This window comes from Tigriopus californicus, chromosome 5 (genome assembly GCF_007210705.1).
Source record: "Tigriopus californicus strain San Diego chromosome 5, Tcal_SD_v2.1, whole genome shotgun sequence".
Lineage (NCBI taxonomy): Eukaryota > Metazoa > Arthropoda > Copepoda > Harpacticoida > Harpacticidae > Tigriopus > Tigriopus californicus.
In genome coordinates this window covers 2,343,789-2,365,166 of record NC_081444.1, presented here as the reverse complement: position 1 = coordinate 2,365,166, position 21,378 = coordinate 2,343,789, and the positions used below count along the sequence as shown (strand labels likewise).

The following is a 21,378-nucleotide window of genomic DNA, read 5'->3' as shown; positions in this document are numbered from 1 at the left end:
AAGCCCGTGAAAAACCAAACCAAACCAAAAAAATGAATGAAAAGAAAGAACAAAAGGGCCCTAAGCAGTTGTACAAGGCTCTAGAAGAAAATGAATTTTACACCATAACATCCGTATAAATTATAAAAGTGGCCTAATGTAAAAAATTGCATGAAATTATGTTTCTAATTATTTGGATATGAAATGGAGAAGCTCGGGTTTGCAGAAGGTCGTACAAGTAGGGATGTTTTACCAATAACATTGATGGAATGATAGAGCTTTTGTATTGGGAGAGGCTAGAATGGTTGGGACTATGCGCTATCCTAATAGGGTAAGAAAGGTACGTTTTAACGCGAGTTGTATTGACAGCAGAGGCTTAATAAACCTTTTGAGAACCTTCAAGTCCTCGAGAATCCAGACTAGTTAGAACTAGAACAATGAATTCAGCCTTTGTTCTTTCTCTGGCCTCTCTTTTTGTTCAATTTGCTCCCCGCATACACTCTGGAAGAGTTTGAGGGCGTTTATCCGGTAACATCTTTAAGGTCAGACTTGATAAAGATTTTGGCTAAAATGCCAGATCAACCCGCTTTTTCTTTACTCCTTGCATTAACCCTGTATTTGAACTCCACCAGATCTGCCAAACCTAATGTGTTGGCGTATCAATTATTTCATAAAATTAACCTTAAGTATATATCTTAACTATTTTGATATAAAGTGATATAAAATGTATTTAATCTTGAGAAACCATCAAAGGTTATATGAAAGAAATAGAAAGGGTAAACGAGGAGCACTAATATGGTACATGCGGGTGGTAGCGGTATTGGTGTTGAGTGAGGCATGGAACGTTCCATGAGTGAGGGAAAGAATGAAATTATTTGGATGTCATATGCCAGTCATACCAAATCTTGAATTTTTTGACTGATTGAGATTGGCGGGCAGTTACGGGTAGGTTATTTCAAGTACTTTGGGCGCGACCAGGTTTCATAGGGATTGACTCCTTGTTTCTACCTCGTGATTGACACGCTGATATATTTGGCGGGAGTCTACCGCATCGAGACCTCTCAGAATCTTGAAGGCCAGAGTGGCGTCGCCCTTTTCTCGCCTATGCTCGAGGGTGGTCAGTCCAAAGTGCTCGAGCTTCTGATGGTAGGATCCTTCATTCCCACGCATCATTCTCATTGCCCTCCTCTGCACTCTTTCAATCAGTTCGATGTCCTTCTTGAACCAGGGATTCCATGACTGAGCAACAAACTCAAGGTGGAGGCGGACGTATGTTTTGTATGTTCCCAGAAGGGCTTTCTTCGTCCGAAACGAGAACGATCCCTTGACTTGTCCCAGGACGGCGTATGCCTTTCTCGCTATGGTTCCAATGTGCAGGGAGGGTTTACGTAAGTTTGTCACTCAAGAGGATGCCGAGGTCACAATAATGTTTGACGGACTCCACCTGTGTTCCTCTAATGAAATACTGAAGTCCCTTGTTGCTTGATCCAAAATATAGCCCCTTGCATTTGCTCCTGTTAAATGGCATTCCATTCGTTTCTATCCATAGACGGAGAGCGTGAATGTCTTGTTGAAGAAAACCATGTTCTCCGTTTGCCTCAAAAGATCGTCCTATCTTTACGTCGTCTGTAAATGATGCGCTGAACGTTGATTTGTTGATGAATTTTGGTAGGTCCGCCACGAAAGCCACAAAGAGTAAAGGGCCAAGAACACTTCCTTGGACAACGCCACTATTGACATCCTCTGCGCAACTTTTATCTTGCACTGGTTGGGATTCAATTCCGGGTAGCGGTAAGGGAGTCAGAAAAAAAGTAACATGATTGGATACCATAGTAATCTAACAAAAAACCCAGCAAAGTGGTCTGAACAACAACTTATTTCGTATTTTCACTACCTTTTTTCTCGTATTTTTCCCGACTATGAAAAAAATCACCCAAAATGGCGCACAGCAATCACACATTTTTTAATTCTGTGCCAAAACCATTGCAAAATTTTTGAGAGAAAACAATGTCAATGTACTTCATTAACATTTTTGCTTTTGAGCACTTTTCCCTAAAAAGCCTACCCGAATTTGTACATATATAATTTGGAGCACTCTACTGGAATCTTACATGGTACATGTTTTGGTCAATTTAAGCACACTCTAGGTGTGACTTTAATCTCTTGATAAAGTCGGGCATCTTAGAGCGTATTCTTTATTGACCTGTGTTTAGAAGAGTGAGTTCAGTACACCATAGCTGTTGAATTCCAAAGCACTGTGTTCATATGCATCTAAGATCCAAACCAAACACACCAAAATGATAATCCGGGGTTATACGCGGAATATATGACTTAAGTTACCCTTCAGGCATCCTTAAACGCATTTTGCACGTTTTAAACACCACTTTTTGAGCCTGTTTCTACATTTTCGGTTGAAAAATACATACTTTGAATCTGTTTTTACGTTAGTTTGTCCGCATCTAGACGAAGCAGAGGGCGCTTCCTCTGCTCAATGAAAAGGACTATTCGAGAGTCCGTCTCGTATCTCGTCGATAAAAATGATAATTATAATCATTTCATTTGTGGGTGCTACGGTCGGAGGGATTAGCCTCGCCCGTCAACGAAGCCGGCCATCACATCTTCCGTGTATAGTTTCGATTGGCAGTGTCGTGACCGCACCAGTTAGTTTCTCCGTGTGTGGTGTGATTACATCTAAAAGCTTCTCTACATAAGGGCGGCTTTACACTAGGATGGAAAACCAGGTTTGAGTCGAGTCAAGTCGGGCTAGTGCTGGGGCGAGTCCAGACTCGAGTCCGAGTCCTTTCTAAAAACTCAACTCCGGATTTGTGAAAAAAATCTCATTCTTTGGTTTGAATTTCTTATTATGAGTCTTTTTTTTACTTGAGTACAGTGAAAGACTCGAGTCCTTTGCTTTGCTGGACTCGTCCCAGCACTGGTCCCACTTCAATCCTCAAACCGGATTCAATCCTGTTTTTTCATCATTGTAAAGCCGCACTAAGAAAGGTTGGAGTTAAGTAAGGAACTGGGAATCTTTCTCATACTAGGAACTTGTAATAACCACTACACCACGCATTATTGCCTTACTAGCATTAACAATATTTCCGTATTTAATATCAACAAAGCAAGGAACCTTTAGAATTTGGTAAAATGATTCAAGATGGTACATGGTCCTTTGGGTCTCTCTCTACCTTAAACATCCTAACGATATCTTTATGGGTTGGTCCAAGTCGACATGGCCTCGTACTTATCTTAAAGTTTAAAATATATGTGCCACATAGTCAGTGTTCATACATCAATCCAATGGCACGTCGAATTGGGAGCTTAGTTTTAGAAATAAGCAAACCCAACCCCAAAACACACAACTTGTTGGAACTAGAGACACTGAATGTTTTCTTTACCACGAGCAGTCTCAGTGAATGTCTTGCCAAGCAAGCACTTCGTTTTCCGGGCTTTCAGTTTTGTAGCTTGTGTGATGTTTTGTCTTGGCAGGCAAAATGACTTTACATCTTTTTGCCACTGCGATTGGCCTTGGGGGAAAGCAAATTTGGAACTTTTTTTCTTTTGGATAAGAAAGCGATAAGGCCTAGCACCTCTCCAGACTTGTGTCCAATCGAAAATCTATGAGCATTTCTCTACAAAGAGTGAGGTACTTGGAAGCTTGAAATCAATCAAGATGTGCCAAACATACCCGCTAAAAAAGCTGGAGACATATTTCGGTTGAAACTTATAAAAACATAGATCAAAACGTGACCTATAGCATCATAAATCGTTTGAATCTTTCTGTCACCACGTTACGACATTGTAGCCCAATGCATGTGACCTACCTTAACTGTTTTAGACAGCAACTAAAAGAGGAGGAATTTCATTTCAGGACACACTGTATATCGAGCACTTTATTTCATATCCTACTTTTGCCGTTAGACGTAGGCAATAAACGCCCCTGAAACGGCACTTTTGCCCTTTGGGTAGGACCTGCATATGACGTGTATATTTAAGTACTATTAGTGGCAGTGTTTTCAGCCGTACAAATAGGAAGGGTTTATGAACAATTGTGACAAATTGTTTAATGACAGTTTATTCAGAATAAGGTGGACAAAATGTGGAATTGGAAACAATCAATGTTGATAATAATTTGGAATTCCAAATGCTGAAATAGAATGCCATAGATCTGTACAGATTTATAAAATATTCAACACCTCTTCATCAAGGTTCCATCCCATTGCTCCAAAACATCCATCTAAAACTGAGGGAAAGTCCCTCGGACGCACTGAAACAATAACAATTTACAGGTGTAGAAATGTTCTACTCTATTCTTGTAAAATATTGATGACTGGTTCCATGAATTCATGTTGTTATTGGCACTAGTAGTTTTTTCTTGCTTTCGTTTCTCGTGGGCGGCATATTTGAAAGCCACGAGCTCGTCCAACTCAAAAGAGCTTGTTGAACAATTTTGAAGATGGATATTTGATATCTTTGATTGAATCGTACCAATACAAGGGCGAAAAGGGTGACTGGAAACGGGTCACGGAGTTGGGCATCCCGTTGAAAAGGAACTTGCCCAACCAAATAATAGGACTATTCTGAGTCTTGTCAATGGTATTGTCGCTCTTGCCTCTGTCGTTTTCCGTGACAGATATTGTGGCTTGGGTGGTGGTGGTTGTTGTTGTAGTGGTTGTGGTCGTGGTTGTGGTAGTTGTTGAAGTCATTAAAGCTGCGTAAGGCCACTGGTAAACATTATACGGTCTTCCATTGGAAAGGTATTTCACTGGGGGCCGATACACCTTGGCGATCGACTTCAAAAACCCCAAATTCAATAAAGATGAGCCTTTAGTGCTGGTTTGGCCAGAATTTGAATTCTGCCTGGGGCTAGTCAGAGAGGTTCGATCCTGTTCGATTTCCTCCGGAACGTTTTTTTTTGCTGGCTGAGCAGGATTTATGCTAAAGATTGGGCTTGGTCGGGCCTTTACTCGGCTCTGAATTGTCTCCGAAGCCTTTGCGCTTTGAATCATTCCACTGAAAATGTTCATGAAAGGATTAGACGCGGGTTTAGACACGAACCCTTGGCCCTCTTCGAAGGTGTAGGGAGTGGCAGGAAGTTTGATATAAGTTATGGGTGAGTTTCGTCGCTGAGCTTGGAGGAATTTCTTCTTCTTGCTCTTATTCGTCTGAGCCATTTGGAAAATGGGACTGGAACGAGTCTCGGACTGCGTATTGAACAAGGAGAACATTTTGTCATTTCGTCTCCCTGAGCGAGATCGTTTGTGCCGATTGAGACTGTGCTGACTCCTTTGAGGAGCAGGGTGACCAGGGGGGACCAAGACCCAGAGTGTGAAGAGTAGAGTGACCAGAATTTTGAGCGACCTAGAAACGAAGCAGAAAGAGTTCAGTGAGACTGAGGCTGGAATCGTGCAAGGAAATCGTTTTAATGTGTCCATGACAGACGAACTGACTGCAGTAACCTCTTTCGATCTGTCTGTCCACAGACTTAATCGAAGCCTTTCGCCGAACTCGAGTGTTGTTGCTGAATTGTTGATTGACTTGACTTGGAAGGAGAGTTCCATGAATCACTCTCCTGTGAAATTGACCCAATTAAGAGTCTTTTAGAGGATCTGCATTCTACTACCCTCTCCACAATGTCTCAATTATCAGCAATCATGAATCATGACAGGAACCTCGAGTTCATTGCATACCCGCGACAAAGTTCCCTTTCCTGCACGAGTCTTGCTTGAGGTTGAAATGAGTTTCAAATTGAGATCTGCTCTAGTATGTACGTTGATTCAACCACCACCACCTTTTCCCTTTCATAGTGCCCTACAAATGAATGACGAGTTCCTCGACAACATGTCTGACGGTGATGATGGTTATCATGAGGTTCATGCCAAAGGAATGTTTCGACTTTCACCAGTTTTAGTGATGCCACTGCGGTTTTCCGTGCTCTATGCGGAATGTGCATCGCTTCTTGAACAGAAGGGTGGATGCGCGAGGGGTTATTACTAATATGGTGTACATGTACCAATAGTGCAACCAAGTGCTTGCTTGCTTGACTCGATCTATCTGGCTATTTCAAGGTGATTAGCCAGAACTTGTGTTCTCTGTGAACATGAAATGGCTTCATTTTCAGTTAGCACGCTCCTTGTGCTTGTCATGATGACTTTATTTCAAGAACCTTCAGTCTTGGATTGCTTTTCCTCTTAAATAGTCAAGAGGGATGGGAGAGAATTTTGTGTATTTGAGCAACGTCAAATGGAATCTTGACAACTTGAACACTTTTACAATCTCTACGTTGAGGGACTCCAGGTCGATTCGAGCAGCCTTGGGAGGCCTTTTGACGGTTTCAAAAAACTCATAAAAGTGTTCGGCTCGAATTGAACATTCATGTGTGCACGATTTTTGAGCAAATTAAGCGGGAGGAAAGAGATAGTAAAATGGTTTCTGTGCCAATTTTTCAACGACACGAGGCCTGCAAATTGGATGAAAGTCGGGGAAATTGAGTTTTTGGACCTGTTTAACCTTGACCATACCTGAGTGAGAGAGTGCATTTCACTCTTCTTTGGACATTTCATAAGCGGTAGAACTCAATTTTGGGACTTGGCACGAATAACTCCTAACATGATCACCATTTTCGGATCTTGACACACGGTTGCACTTTCTTGAAAATCGTTTAGCATTTTTGAGGCATCGGAAAGATGAAAAATAAGATGTTCCTTGAGACAACCTCGGGTTGGTTCACTATTTCATCACAAAATCAAGAAAAAGGCATCGGCTTCTTTAGTTCAATGAGCGTTGTCTCAATTGGTTTGTTTCTCTTTTCAGTCCCCAGACAATTCAGTGTCTCTGAAAAGTAGAATATTTACAAAAAAAGAAAAAAGAAATCACTACAACTAACAAACTCAATGCTTCGGGGATTCAATTGCGAAGCTGATTGCACGTCTGAGGAATTAGTTCCAATCTGGATTAGAAGAGTTCAAAGGCGGAATCTCCGCCCCAAGAACCGCGACGTTTGGGCTGCTCGTTAGATTGAGCCAGGCTTAAGAGTGAATGACAGATCAAAGTAGGCCTCGATTCAATCTCGAGACTCATTCCCGACGTAAAATGGGTAAGTGAGTGTCGCAGTCCGTTATGAATGGAATGCCCTTTTTCAAGCGGCAATTATTGACTTGAATCGAGTGCACCACCCGCTACCACGCCAACCAACGGAATGAGGGAAGGAAGATTCCGAGTGAATGTTGGTAAATGCGTGATCCATTACGTCTGAATTTTTTTTCCTTTCACTTTTCATTGTTCACCCTGACATGCTTGGGTACAAGTATTGTACTTGTACTTCGTCATGAACTGAAAATTCGGGTCACGATCAACCCTAGGTTAGGACACGCTGGACTTGTGCACATTTTAAAGATACCGATATAGAACGGAGGTTTTTCTTTCTTAACCAATTGTCTTAGGGTATGATACCAGAGGGTTGGTATAATAGTTGCAGCGAACAAAGAAGATGATCCTTTAAATGTGGATTTCAAGTCATTTGCATGCTCGTTTGATGAAGAATCATTAGAGCCATGGTTCGCTTTTCTTCATCAAACTGAGCACGGGTTGCATTGGAGCTAGAAATTCCATTTCGTTTATAGCCACGGAAAAGTAATGCAGTTATTCTACAAAAGCATTCCAATGAATTGTTTATGAAGAGCCTCTGAGAAACTTCCGACGACATTTGGTGAACTAGTCAAACCAAATCTACATCATTGATGATGCTTGAATAAATTCATCTCAAAATCCAGTCCAGAACAAGACAATATGAAATCATTCAAGCGTTTGCCTGATGATGATTACAGTTTGCACTCCTAGATCACCTTTAATTTGCATTTCGATCCATGTTCACTCATGAATGCAATGCAGCCTTAACATTTCATTCGCGTGGCCAGCCTCGTCCAGCATTGGCGAACCTGTTGATCAACGTGATCGCAATGGGAGCAGTGATGACGATCAGGATCAAGGGATGATGCTGCAAACTCGTAGATGTGCATAAATGGTATTGGGTGAGAAATTCCACACGGCCCACCATGAACTCACAGGCCTCCTCTTCTTAGAGGGTGTCAGACGCTTAGTTCGAGCCCTAGTGCTTTTAATACCATTAACCCAGGCATTCTCGTTGAGCCTCGCCGTAACAATTTGGGCCTGAAGCTAACGAGAGCCATGTGTCATGCCAGAGATTGAACTGTGCTCTTACAACGAGATCGTTAGAGCAACAAGATGGGAATGAAAGCGCACTTGTCAATAACTCAAAGCTCACAACAAACAGGCCTTAACTTAGTTTCTGACTGATGGGATCCAGGCTCGTTCACATTACGACGTTCAAACAAAATGATGGACGGCTCTCTCAAGAAAAGGCATGCTTGTATGTACTTTTAGATTTGAAGCCCTTCTTCACAAAGTTAAAGACCAGTGTCGATTGCATCTGACTTTGAACTACTATGGCGGTCTGAGTGTCAACATTTGCCATTCAAGGTTTCGATTGTGTACCAATGATCGATTGCTTGATAAACCGTAGAAGACCTTCGAGTTGCCGTACAATTTTCTCCATTGCTGGGCAAAATATCAGACGATATAATTAAGCCCACTTGAGTCCAATAACGATGCCAAAATCTGACTGAGTAGCATTTCGAACAATATGGTTATCTCAATGAAAGGCCAAAGATACGTTGTGCTACTTCCAATCAAAATGCATTTTTTCCGAGAGTGCACTTAACGACAACAATAAATCTTGATCCGATCATATTAGACAGGTCATAATCAATAAGAAATTAAAAATCCCTGCATTGCATTCCTGTTTTCTATGGCTTGGACCAACTAAAAAGAAAGTATAAAATTCTCTGGGTTCATTCACAGAGAAGGAAAGAGCTAACAAGTCTCAAATGTATAAAAATGGTCGATAAATCTCGGGAATACTTTCTGCTTGCGCTCACCATGGTCGATTGCAAGACACAAAACAAATGTTTACAACGCACTAGCGTACATAGCTTTTGATTGAACATTCTTTCTTTGACCGAGAAATGATAAACAAACTTGTAAGAGTAGAGAAACGTCAAATCTCGTGTCTAACAACAACAATAGCCAGAAAACAAGATTGTTTGCACGTTTTCGTTTTGTTCAGGAATAAGTGTTTTCGGTCCATCACTAGTTGTTAGTGATATTAGGTTAGATCATTAATTGTTTCTGAAAGATAAAAAGCAATGGAATCGTTTGGATGAAGAGTCGATCCAAATCGGAACCATGAAACTATCAATCTTCGTCACCCTCCTAGGTACTTGAATTTCATAAGGTGACAATTGCCTCTCATTTAGCATTCCAGTCTTGTTATTGAAAAGATAAATAAGTGGAAGTGGATGAATTGCGCTTGACATCATGATGACAAGGATGATGGTTATCTTGGCCGAAGTAACCATGAAAACTTCGCTAATCTGTAATTGAAAGGTCAAAACCGGCACATGTTCTAACGAGAATGACATTGGAAGCCACCAAGCTACAAAAGGACTTGACAGATGAAGAGATCACAAATCTTTTCCCATGAAAGAAGTCGAGGAGTTCGAAAAGGAGATTGGTGGAAGAAGTGCTGCCACTTTCACATAATTGAATGCTTTGACTTCCTCGTCCTCCCATCCATCAGCCATTAGCCCCCCAAAAATCTCTCAACTCTTCCACTTTTCCGACCTAATATTGGAGAGGAGGGGGGATTACATACAAAGGGTGAAGATAAAGAAGTAAATGCGCCTTGAAACGACATCCATTTCCAACCCTCGGACATTTAGCAAATTCTTTGGAGAGAAAACCAATGCCCTAGAAAAGGGCTTCTTTCAAGAACAGAATCAATAAGAAGGGTTGGTCGCACTTTCAAAACCTCAAAAAGGAGTAAGATGTTATTTGATATAACAGCCGTCGAGTGTGATTGCTTTGATTTTTTATTTAGGATAAAAATCAATTGATTTTGCTAAATGTTCTTCAAAGATTTTTCACTTATGCTAATTCTTGGCCCTTGTCAAAGCTCAGGAGTTTTCAGACGAGTCGATCATAGCAACGATGGTTTGCTAACAGATGATTTGCTTCCAAAAGTTTTTGCTTTTAGCCCTTAATTCTGAAAAATGCCCGATGAGCCAATCTGTAGATAAATGGGTCATATCTTGGCGAAAAACCGCGAGACTTGAGCTGAGAAAAGATCTAAAATCGATTGTCATGGTGTTCGGTAAGAATCGGTCTAGGGACGATTTTTTGCTGGTTTTGGTAATGGCCATTTCTCACACGCGTGCAAAAAATAACACCACCACTTGGATTTCACTCAATTGGCGAAATATCTCAAAATATGGTTTGGCAACATGATGGAACATCTCGGAGGACCAATGAAATAAGAAAGCTGACTGAACTTGCTTGGCAGACGTAAGAACAATTCAATTTGAAGACATTTTATGCTTCCGTTAATATCAAGACCAAAAAATCGAATCGAGGAAAATAAAATTCCTACGATTTTTTGTCTATTTTACTCGCTTTTTAACTATACTTCTGTGTTGAATATTCAAAATTTTCGAAACTAAAAAGGATTTACATTGAAAGCTGTGTTGCTTTGACTATGTGATACAAACCATCGGACAATGGGGGAAATTTAAAAAGGAAAAACAGTTAGGAATCGGTCATTAATTAAATGCGGAACCTTTGAAATCTCATCGCTTTGCTTTGACCCAAACAAATTGTAAGCCTTCGTTCTGACTTCCACCGATTAATAGATATCTAGCTATTAAGTAATAGTTCGATTAAAAATGCGAAAAGGATAACAAAAATATGGAACCCATTCCGCCGGCCATGATGCAAGGCTTTATGAGTCGTTTTCTCTTGATGGATTAGTGATACTCTGGCCAACGTCGTCTTTTTCGAATTTTAACGTTAGATCCCATTTGATTATTTGGTTATTTGGCGGAATGTTGATTTGTCAACAAAATGTCGATCAAATCTCAATTATTTGATAACAGAGTTGCTTCTCACATTATTCAACTCAACTCAAGCATCTCAAAAAATGAAGCCTTAAAAACGAATGCCTCGTGATTTGTCGCTATGGAAAAAACTCTTCCCATCAATGTCATGTCATGACAAAATCGAGTTCAACTCCTCGAGAAAAGTCCTTTTGTTATGAAATGGTTGGCAGGCAAGTGTCTTCGTTAAAAGTTTTGTCAAGTGCCACATGATTTGTCGAATGCAAATAATTGTCAAAATTACCCTCAAGATAATGGCAGCTGAGACTCAAACTATCGGCGAACAAATCCATGAACTTTGCCACATTAGGGTAGTCAAGTAGCAAAACAATGGTTAAATATGTTTTACCGGCTCTCAAATTTTCCTTCGTACCTCGAAACTTCTTCTCATCGAGCCTTCAGAGTTTACGGCAAAATTTTAGTCATGGTGAAATGGATGCATTGACATGGCTAGAAGTAGCTCCAGATTTTACTAATTGGCATACTTGGACTGCATGAATTTCTGTCCAAGCTTACTCACCCTTGATATGGATCCTATTATTGTCGTCAAAATGCGCATTAATTGCCTCTGAACGCCGGTTAATATTAACGTTGGACTTTCTGATTCCCATGGAATAAAATGCCGCCTGCCCAGGATGTTATTTTCGGTAACCAGCCGCTGACAGAGGAAGAAAATTGAAATTTACTCTTACATTTGCGAGCTTGCATAGAAGGATGGCCATTAATCATGGATTGAATGGTATAAGAACTAAAAGCCTTGACATCTTCAGCCCCCAGCAGGGGGAAATCAATTCAAAAGCGCAATTGGTAACAAGAATAACCAGATTTCACAATGCAAGGGACTTTGTTCGCTCTTCATCAAAATTGAATTCACCTCCGCCAGCCTAATAGATATTCTCAATTGTTCTGACAGAAGTCAATTTGCTATCCTTTTATTGCTCATGAAATGACGAGAAACCGTTTTTTGCTCCGGTTTCTTTTTGATGTAATGAACAACGTTCGTAACGTGCCAGGTGTGCAACATTCGCTCTTTTTTGTTCCGAGATCACGAAAAAGGTTTGCAAAAAACAACAACGTTACCTTGACCAAAGGACACCGAAACCCCTGCCGAGTCAATAGCGTCACGAATAGATTGGCTTGTATTTCGGATAATTACTCCTAAAAGCCACTCACACACACTTGTAATTGCGTTCGAAATATTCCATGGCGTCTTTCAGGGTGAAGTCATTGAGCCCCCTTTCTGTCTGTTTCCGTTTCTTCGTTTCTTCCCCGCAGTGGGCCAACAAAGTCATGGCAAGTGATTATGCCATAGTGCACAATAATCAGGCTCAAATTCAAATTATCTCCCAATGGAAAATACAATGGAACTCTGTCTCGCATAAAGATACGATTCTCATTCTTCACAGCACATAAATAACCACTTTGGGTAATATTGGGCGGCAAATGCACGGTTCTTTGCCGAAACCCCGCACTCAATTGTGCAAACCTATCCTAGAACTCTCAGCCACATATGACTGCATTTTCCATGACATGATTCGAAAAAGACGCTTTTCATTCAACATCAATTCATATTCTCAAGAATGTGATTTTGCCATGATTGTCTTGAGCCTTATTTTAATCCATCAATAATTAATCATCAGATGTATTTTTTTGGATATAACTGCGTTGTCGTTCAGTTGGAGCAAACATTAAAATGGCTCTAAGGTACACTAGTAAGTCATTGTTGTATTGATTGGAATTCTATTTGTGTTGCTAATAGGGCCCATTTTTCCCGTCACTTGATCTTATTACAAAGTGAGCAATTGTTAGAGCTACCCGAATGGTGTTTCTTCGTTTAAGTAGTCTTTATGTCGCACCACCTTTGTCACTCAAACTTCCAGATGAACCAAAAAATGTGGTTTAGTAGCAACAGAGCAACAAAAAGACCTTCCATACTCTTGTCAGAACATTGACTGTTCCGAGCTTTGTGCGCCCATAACAATTGATCCATCCGCCTCTTTGAATTCAAATTGATCCGTCGGGTTCTCACAATGTGAACCGACACCTCACAAGTACCATAAATGGTTTGCGTTCTGTGGCAGTCAATGAAAACTTTGATATGGATCGAGAGCAGGGTTTTTTCCGACACAAGTTTTTGCTGCTATTGAAACAGCTCCTACAAATTTCATTTGAAATCCTATTGTACTTAACTTGTGTGTTCGCAAGTATTACAAAAAATCGTGAAATGGTGTGTAGCTGGGAACCACGTGAGTTTATGCATGATTGCAAGTTCTACTCCTTAGATAGGCCCTATTTCGAGGGCATCAAGACACTCGGAATCAAAGCGGAGAGATGTCAATTAGATCAACGTCTCAGAGCACGATCTTGTTTCGTGGAGAAAGGGGATTTTCAAGCCTATCGCGGTATTCTCACCTCGATAAATCGATATTCTCGCACTTTCATTATGATGCGAAACCAATTTGTTGAGCGGTTGCACGAGACCGAAATGTCATAAAGAAACGCCGAGTGAACGACGACACATGTTCTTAACATTATTGTTTTCAAAGTCAAACTGGCCTCTCTTGAATACCTTTCTTGTTTTCGCCGAGATTCTAAGTAAACATCACGAGGGCGGTGAAATTGCAAAAATGGATGGCATCACGATCTGCAGTCTGATTTGCGACCAAACCTCTGATATGGCTGAACATTGTTCTCCCAACCTTAGAGCAACATCCAAGATCCGTGTTTGTCTATGCACGCGGTACCTTCACGTTAGATTTGTCGGACTCCATATGGCGTTGCCTCGGTCACTCCGCTCAATAAAGATGGTTGGATTGAAGGCAACATTCTCGTACAATTAACCAAAAATAACCTCAGCTACTGGGTTTCATGGTCAGGCTAGAAGCTCATTGAAAACCCCGATTGCAAGGTCGAATCTGGCCTGATTAGCGTTCGTTTCCGAACCACCAGCATTGATTCCGTCTGGTGCCAATTCCAGGATAAAGCTTTGGATCTGTTAAGCCCTAAACTTGCTGAGAGACAAATGGCGTCTGACTGGTTGAGCGAGACTCTAAATCGCTTTGGCAATACTTTTCTCGAGCTGCTGTCATAGACACAAAAATCTGCTTGCCAAAATGTATCCATGGCGCTGGTACCACACGAGTCATCTTCAAACCAATGCCAAGGGTCCAAATGCGGTATTCTCGTGCATCCCTAGACTTTTGGCCAATTGGTAATGCTCTTGGTATGGCTTCGTCGTCTATTGAAAGAGATCATCCATCATATCTTCACAAGTGGACCTGCATCTTACGCATATCAGATGGTGTTGCCGTGGTAAAGAAATTCCCAACCTCAGGCCACAAGACTAACTTTCTTCGTTTTCTGAAGAAAAAAAGATCCTCTGATTGTTTGTTCACTCTTCACTTTCCTCTCGATGATCGAAATTCAATAATCTTAATAAGTGTTCAGCTTTTTGGTTTGCTTCATACACGTCGTACCTCTGGGGTGTTGGACTCTTCTAATCCGTGGGATGAGGAAAGAATGTTGAGGATTTTATGGCTCCTTCATCGATCCTCTACCAATCAATGAGTGCCATACGTGCTTCTTTTTTTTCTACCGCCCTTCTTCCCATTTTGTCCCTAAATTAGAACCATTTCATCACCTCCTTCCTCCTTCACCGTCACTTGTACCTCCGTAGTACACATTGTTGAGGTGGTTCTTTTCAAGACAGGATAAGTGATCCAACGTCCAATCCCGTCTCAAAAACCCTCTTTTCATACAATGTCAAAGGGACCCTTGGCAAAAAAGGAGAGGTCCTTACATGTTTTTCTCCCGCATGAGTCCTCAATTGTTGATTTATCATCCTTTTTTGCCCTTAATGGAAGAGAAGACTGCGCCTCATCTTCCGCGTTTCTTCTTGGATCAGTATTTACGCAAGTTCAAAGTTCCCGCCATCATTGAGAATTTGAGATTGTCTCATGCTGACAGATTTTGCTATTCTAGATCAACCACTATTCATAGATCACGTAACCGCAAAATCATTTCTACATCCACATATAAAGCAAAGGTGCCATATGCTTTATTTCATTTCATTTAATTGAATCATAAAGTTGGGGAGCAACGCCCTCAGGTCAATAAATCCGAAACTCCCACGATCTACTTTCTGTTGAAATTTAAATTCGCGCGCCAGCTGCTTGGCCGCCACGAACGCGCCGTTTCCTTCAGAAAAGCTGGTTTTTGCAAATTGCGTAGAGAGTGATTGGATTAAATAGGGTGCGTCCAATCAATCAAGACACGAAAAGCTGAATTACGAGCTTCGCACTCACGTTCATCTCTCGGGACAGATCATGTGAGTAATTGCGAGTGGATGCGCGACCATCCATCGGTAACACTTTCTCGGCTCAAATTGAAGCATTCAACACAACAAAGACAGAAAAGACCAGAGGCTAGAAATAGAAACTCTGGATGTATCTAAAGCAACAGATAATTATCCGCTTCAAAGCCATTGCACCTCATGCTATTCCTTCTAGTCAGTGACCTTGGAAGTGCCAACATAAAAAAAAACCAGCCCGGAGAGGGTCTTTCATAAACTCGGTAAGCATTTGAAAAAGTAGCTTACGCTATCGCATACATAAAATTTGTCACGGGGGCCTCGACCTTGTTCTGAACGAGAAAAAGCGCCTACTTGAAGCCTTAATCCTTGTGTTTTACATGATCGTCGTCACTTTTATTATTCGGTATAAAACCGAGAAAAACCGTATCCGCCTTGATCGGGTCGCCAATGCAAAACAAACTGCTCTTGTGATTAAAGAGCCCCTCTTTTTTAGATGTAATGACACCGCCGCGCAATCTCTACTTTAATTTCAATTACACATATCCAATGAGCGGGTGCAAAAAAGCTCAGGCTCCATCAAGAGAGAAAGTACAAAAACATGACAATGACAACTGATCCCGTGAGGGTCTTCCGAGATAATAGGGTAAAAAATGAAATAAAAGGGGGTTGTGGCCAAAGCGATGAGTTTGGGATTTCGACCCCCTTTGAGAATACGGGGGTGATGGTGAAGCAAGAAAGAGCACGAAATGAAATTTCAAGGGGTTGTTAAACAAATGGGGGCAAATGACCCCGTGGCCGTGTGGATAATCATGGCTCACCAACACTCGACAAATGATACCGACACTTAGTTCCCCGTCAAACACGCTAATTAAAGGCATTTATTCTTGTCAACGAGACCAAAAAGGGGGATGTTTTCTCCAGTTCCCGAAACTCGCCCATCCATCTATGAGCAACATGGTCTGATGTTCAAGAAATCGTTTGCCACCTTGCGAGTTTGGATTAAGCCATGGATGAGCTCTGTGAAACAGATGTCAGATTCGAAACTCAATTTGAAGCTCTTCGTTGAAATGAACAGATCAGTTGATGGACTGGTCCAATGGGGGAGATAAATATTGCTCGAACAACGAGGAATGGTCTTACGTGGATCAAACTTATGGTTGAGAATTGACAAGAACAAGATATGCGTGGGGTTCAAAGGTCGTTATTGAAAATTAAATGGCCACATAAAACTAGGTCGAATAAGTTTTACGCGGAGATTGTTTTTAACGACATCTATTCGACCAGAGTTCTCTCAAGCATGCGCCAAGTTTAAAAAAGTAAAAAAGAACGGAAGAAAGATAACTCTTTGATGTACTAAGCTGTCTAAGAGAGGTCACATAAATGGAATAAAACAAAATGTTTTTTGATTGTACTACGACGAAAAGTGAGATAATCTGCAAGAGGAAAAAATGCATGGAGACAAACCTATTTTACACTATAAAATGAGATTTAATAATCTTTGGTTCAACAAGCTTTTATTCTTAATGAGAAGAAATTCCCTCAAAATGGAGACCCTCCTGGACGAAGCAAGACTTGGTAAATGGCTTCAGATTGCTTGGCAGAAAGTTACTATTTGATCTCGGGTTTGATCTCGGGATCCCAATTAAAACAGCGCCGTTGAACCCATTTTGAACGCTTTGTCAGCAACGAATGTATCGCTCTGCTCGGGAGACAACTTAAAGTCAAATTTGTTTTTTTATCTTCTTTCAGAACGATGACTTTTCCTTGCGAATGTATCGTCCGGCGTGTCTTACTGTCTACCTCATTCTGATTTACACCATATTCGTCTATGAATTTCATCTTTTCTCAACTGTCTACAATAATGGACCCGAGAACACACTTCCATTAGAGTTTGCGTGATGGAGTGTCTGTCTAGAGTACGTACCAGACCGGATCTTCGAGATCTGACAATCTGGTAAGATCTTTGAGAAAAACAAAGATAATATGTACAGACTACAGTGGCCTACAGTGCTGCTAGCTGGAGCGAAGTGCTTACGATTTTGTTGGTTGGCCAATTCTCCTCCTGTCTTGTGTGTCTATCTCGCATTAGCGCATCTGTCTGTTGATCTACCAAGCATCTGCTAAATACAAGAGTGACAGTAACTAGCACAAGCAACAAACAATGAAGGTGGTGATGGTTGGGAGTTGTACGAGTACTAGCATGATAGTGGCGCGTATTCCTCAATGTCATCTTGTGTAGGCCAATTGTCTATTTTCACATGCTTGAAATGCACACCGCAATCCCAAGACTTGAATGGAAATGCCTTCATCAGAGAAGGTGGCGGACGGAGCCATGGCAACGAATTCAGGACTTGTATTACTTTTACTCAGTCGGGATTGAAGCGTCTTTTCACGCTCATTTAGCCCATTACGAGCGTGCACTTACGTATGTACGTATGTACGTACATACACACACTCTTCGGGAAGGAGACAAAAACAGTTGGTATTTGGTTGGAATCAGGAATACGTAGTACTGCATCAGTGCAGTTGAGCACACCATTCATCGCCCAAGAAGATCTCAATGAAATATTGTATACGGCCAATTTTCCACTTTGAAGAGGAATGGAACGAACTCATCTCCGGATTGACGAAGGTTGAACACGAAGTGATGAGATTCGACAAGAACATGATCGAAATTCCAGATATTTCGTGTCATCGCAATGTTATCATTTGCCCGGTAAATTTGGTCGAAGGCATGATCACGTTGACAAGTGAGTTCAAGGATTGGGTGAGGAGTTTTTAAAGAATGTATGCCCTCCATCATATTTGGTTTCTGTCTTGACTTGGCAGTTATCCAGAATTGTGCCGTACAATAGAGTGTAACAACAACCGCAAGATTGACCTTTTGACCCTGTCAAAGCTAGCTTGACTTGGTTTGCCCGTTGAGTTACAGGGAACGTATTTTGGTACTCAATCAAGAGAGGTTAAACATCGATGTGCAAAATCGACCGCAGTTGCAAATTCCCATTCGCACGGCTGGCTTTCAATTGTCTTGATTGAATGAGATGAATCCTCTCACATTCAGAGAGGGAGAGAGATTTTCTTCCACACGAAGAAGTAAATAAATAGTGCTACGTACAACTAACTTCAGCATTGTACGCTAAACCACTTTTTCATGGTCATTCGCATCCGATGCTCTGAATATTGATTACATGGTGTGATTGCAATGTTTTGAATTTTTCATGCCGGACGATTGAATGTCTAATTCGTTTATGGCTTAGCGTAAGTTTTAACATCGATTTATATTTTAATGTTTTAATGGCCAAGGTCAATAATAAGCGGCTCAGTTATTATCACACGTAGTTAAAGGATTTGCTTGAAACAATAGTATAAAGTACCTATATGAAGAGTAATTGTGGTTACTCTTTGTGCGAAAAAGGTTAGCCTAAAGGTCCCTCGAACAATCTTGCGGCTTCGATTGATTTATATCCGTGAAATGATCAAACGGGGAAAAAAGTGCTCGAACCAGGCCAAAAAAGGTAGCAAAACCGTAAAAACCCGTCGTCTTGTTTCTTTCTGCCTTGAGCTTCAAGAAAATTCGCACTTGAAATGCCATTTAGACCGAGTGTCTGGACCCGAGGTGGTAATTTTCCAATTGATCAACAACACGCTTTTTGACCAAACAAGGTCGACGAGGAGAAAAAAAAATCAATGATAAAAAAGGCATTTTCCATGGACTGCAGGGTGCGTCATTAGAAACCATTTTTAGACCAAAGACAATCATAAATCAATGCCAAGGACCTTTTAATCGGAACGTCAAAGGCGTTGAAACTATTTCAGGAATTGGTTCAAGTCCCCCCCTGTGTTTCTTGGCGATTGGTCGAGTGTCTGGATGTGTTTGGTAAATGTGAACATTGTAGATAATTTACCCACCTCTTGGCATTCGTTTGTGTTGATGATGCTGTCGTGTCATGTAACATATCACTTCACGTCGAAATCGACAACTTTCGTTTTCGCTCCGTCTCGGTCCTTTTTTTTCTCAGGAAACGAAATCTATTTTGGCGAAACATTTTTGCCGGGTTTGAAGAATTCCACGCAATGATATACGTACCTCGTGGTTGCCCGAAGGAACAGTGCCATCCAGGCCATCAAGACAACCAAAATTGCTTAAAGGGGCCAAATGTCAGGAGATTGCCTGGTCACGCAGCTACTTTGTGGTGTTGTCCAAACCGGAATTGCATACTTTACTTGTGCAGTATGAACCTGAGTGAGTACCTACCTACAAACAAACAAATGGAATGGTTTATTCCGGGGGTCCTTGCGTTTAGCGTGTAGTTGTAGGTAAACACAGGTAGCAGGTAGATCGTTTGAATAGGTAAAGTGCATTTGTGGAGTAATCTCACTGAATTGGAACTTTAGATGCGGTTGTTGCATAACTCGTTTTCATTTCAATGGATTGAAACAAATACTCGTCTTTAATGGAGTACAATAATTCAAGAATGTAGAGATACGAGTATCTTTGATGTATTACAATCTTGGCATGTTTGAGTCTTTGTCAATCAAATACTGATTGACTTTGCAAAGGCATGAGGTGGGTTGCGTTCTCTTAGTAAAAAAAACAGTAAAATTTGAAGCCACAAAATACAGCATGGTTGAAATGCCTTTATACTTGAAGCGATGGGACTAAACTTAAATAAAAAAAATATAAATTCTTATATGGAAGCTTAAAGCAAAGAAATCCCACAACATGATTTATGCGCTCTTGATTCTAAGCTCAATCAGGCCAAAACCCTACTTTCTTACCCAATATGTTACCAGTCTACCTCTGTCTGAACGGTTTTCCCGTTTGCTCCCTAAGTTTCATCAACGATTTTACCCTCAGGGAAAATTGATGGATAATTAAACGTCAATATTTATGCAGCAAATGGTGTGAAACTAATGACATGTCGTCTGATTCTAACACCCTGGGGGAAAAGTGTCAGTTATGGGCATAAAGTATCAAAAGTATAGTAGAGACCACATGACAGATTGCATGAAATTCATTGTCGGCCTTGTTTGGATGGAAATCAAGGTTAATGCTTGTTATTGATAGCCGATGATTTACACAATTTTCAACGAGTAAGTGAGATTCTGTCACGATGACGAAGCACTCAGGTGGATCTTCAAACGAGAGACAAGGCCATCTTGAATACATTCATCGACAGAAATTAGCTCACATCTTCAATGACAAGTGCCCTTTCAAATGGGTTGTTTGCTTTCTTGAGAAACTGGTCAAAGCGCATCCTTGATACGTCATTCTCATTAATTAATGACTCTATTTTTCCCATCTGAATGGGGGAGGCCATCAACATCATCATCGTTATGATCATTTATGTCTCGATCAATCTTACCTCATTGTGAAGTCCGATTTAAAAGTGTAACCAAAAGACCACGTTTGACTAGAATTCGGGATCCGACAATAGCTCGATGAGATTCATTCACATTTGTTCAAGAAGCGATACTGGGAGCTCCCAATCATCCTCGAGCGTGTTGGACGGCCTTATTTTCCCTTGATCTCAATCCATATCCCAAAGTCACACAATATGAATGATGCAGTATTGTAGTTGTTCACTCACTTACAACGAAAGAGTTCGTCATCCAAATCTGCCGGCGAATCTAATACCACAGAGGCCGAAAACATAAGAGTCTGTGTGGAATATGTTGAAATTCAAGACGTTTGGCACAGATGTCAGTGGATTTTCTCACCGGGAGTGCATGTATCCTCCTGGACAGATCAGAGAGAACTGTTCCTTTTGGATTGGGATTTTTCGGAATCTTCGACCATCTCCAAGGGAGCGGCGTTGACGTCGTCAGTGAACTCCTCTATCTACTAGTATGCTGCACGTCGTCCGTACCTTACCATCATCTGAGTTGTCGGACTCGTCCTCGATGGGTTTTGCGTCACTTCCAAGCGTTAGAATTCCAAAAGAAGACCAGATCCAGAAGTGAGTGACTGACTGAACGAGTGAGTGAGTGAGTGAGGGCGCTACACCACCCTTCGAGAGCAACCACCACGTTTTTTAAGAGGTGAATGATTCCGTCTGTCTGTTTGGAAGAGCA

The 21,378-nt window shown here is 41.2% G+C and overlaps 1 protein-coding gene across 1 annotated transcript; it reads right to left on the bottom strand.

Annotated features, from left to right (window-relative positions):
• Positions 1-4,038: 4,038 nt before the first annotated feature.
• On the bottom strand, positions 4,039-21,152 carry LOC131880894 (exocyst complex component 5-like). Its single transcript, XM_059227615.1, has 2 exons — positions 20,670-21,152; positions 4,039-5,340 (listed from the first exon to the last, which is right to left on the bottom strand). The coding sequence occupies exons 1-2, from the start codon at positions 20,672-20,674 to the stop codon at positions 4,407-4,409; spliced, it is 939 nt and encodes a 312-aa protein (XP_059083598.1). The 5' UTR covers positions 20,675-21,152; the 3' UTR covers positions 4,039-4,406.
• Between the last annotated feature and the right edge of the window lie 226 nt (positions 21,153-21,378).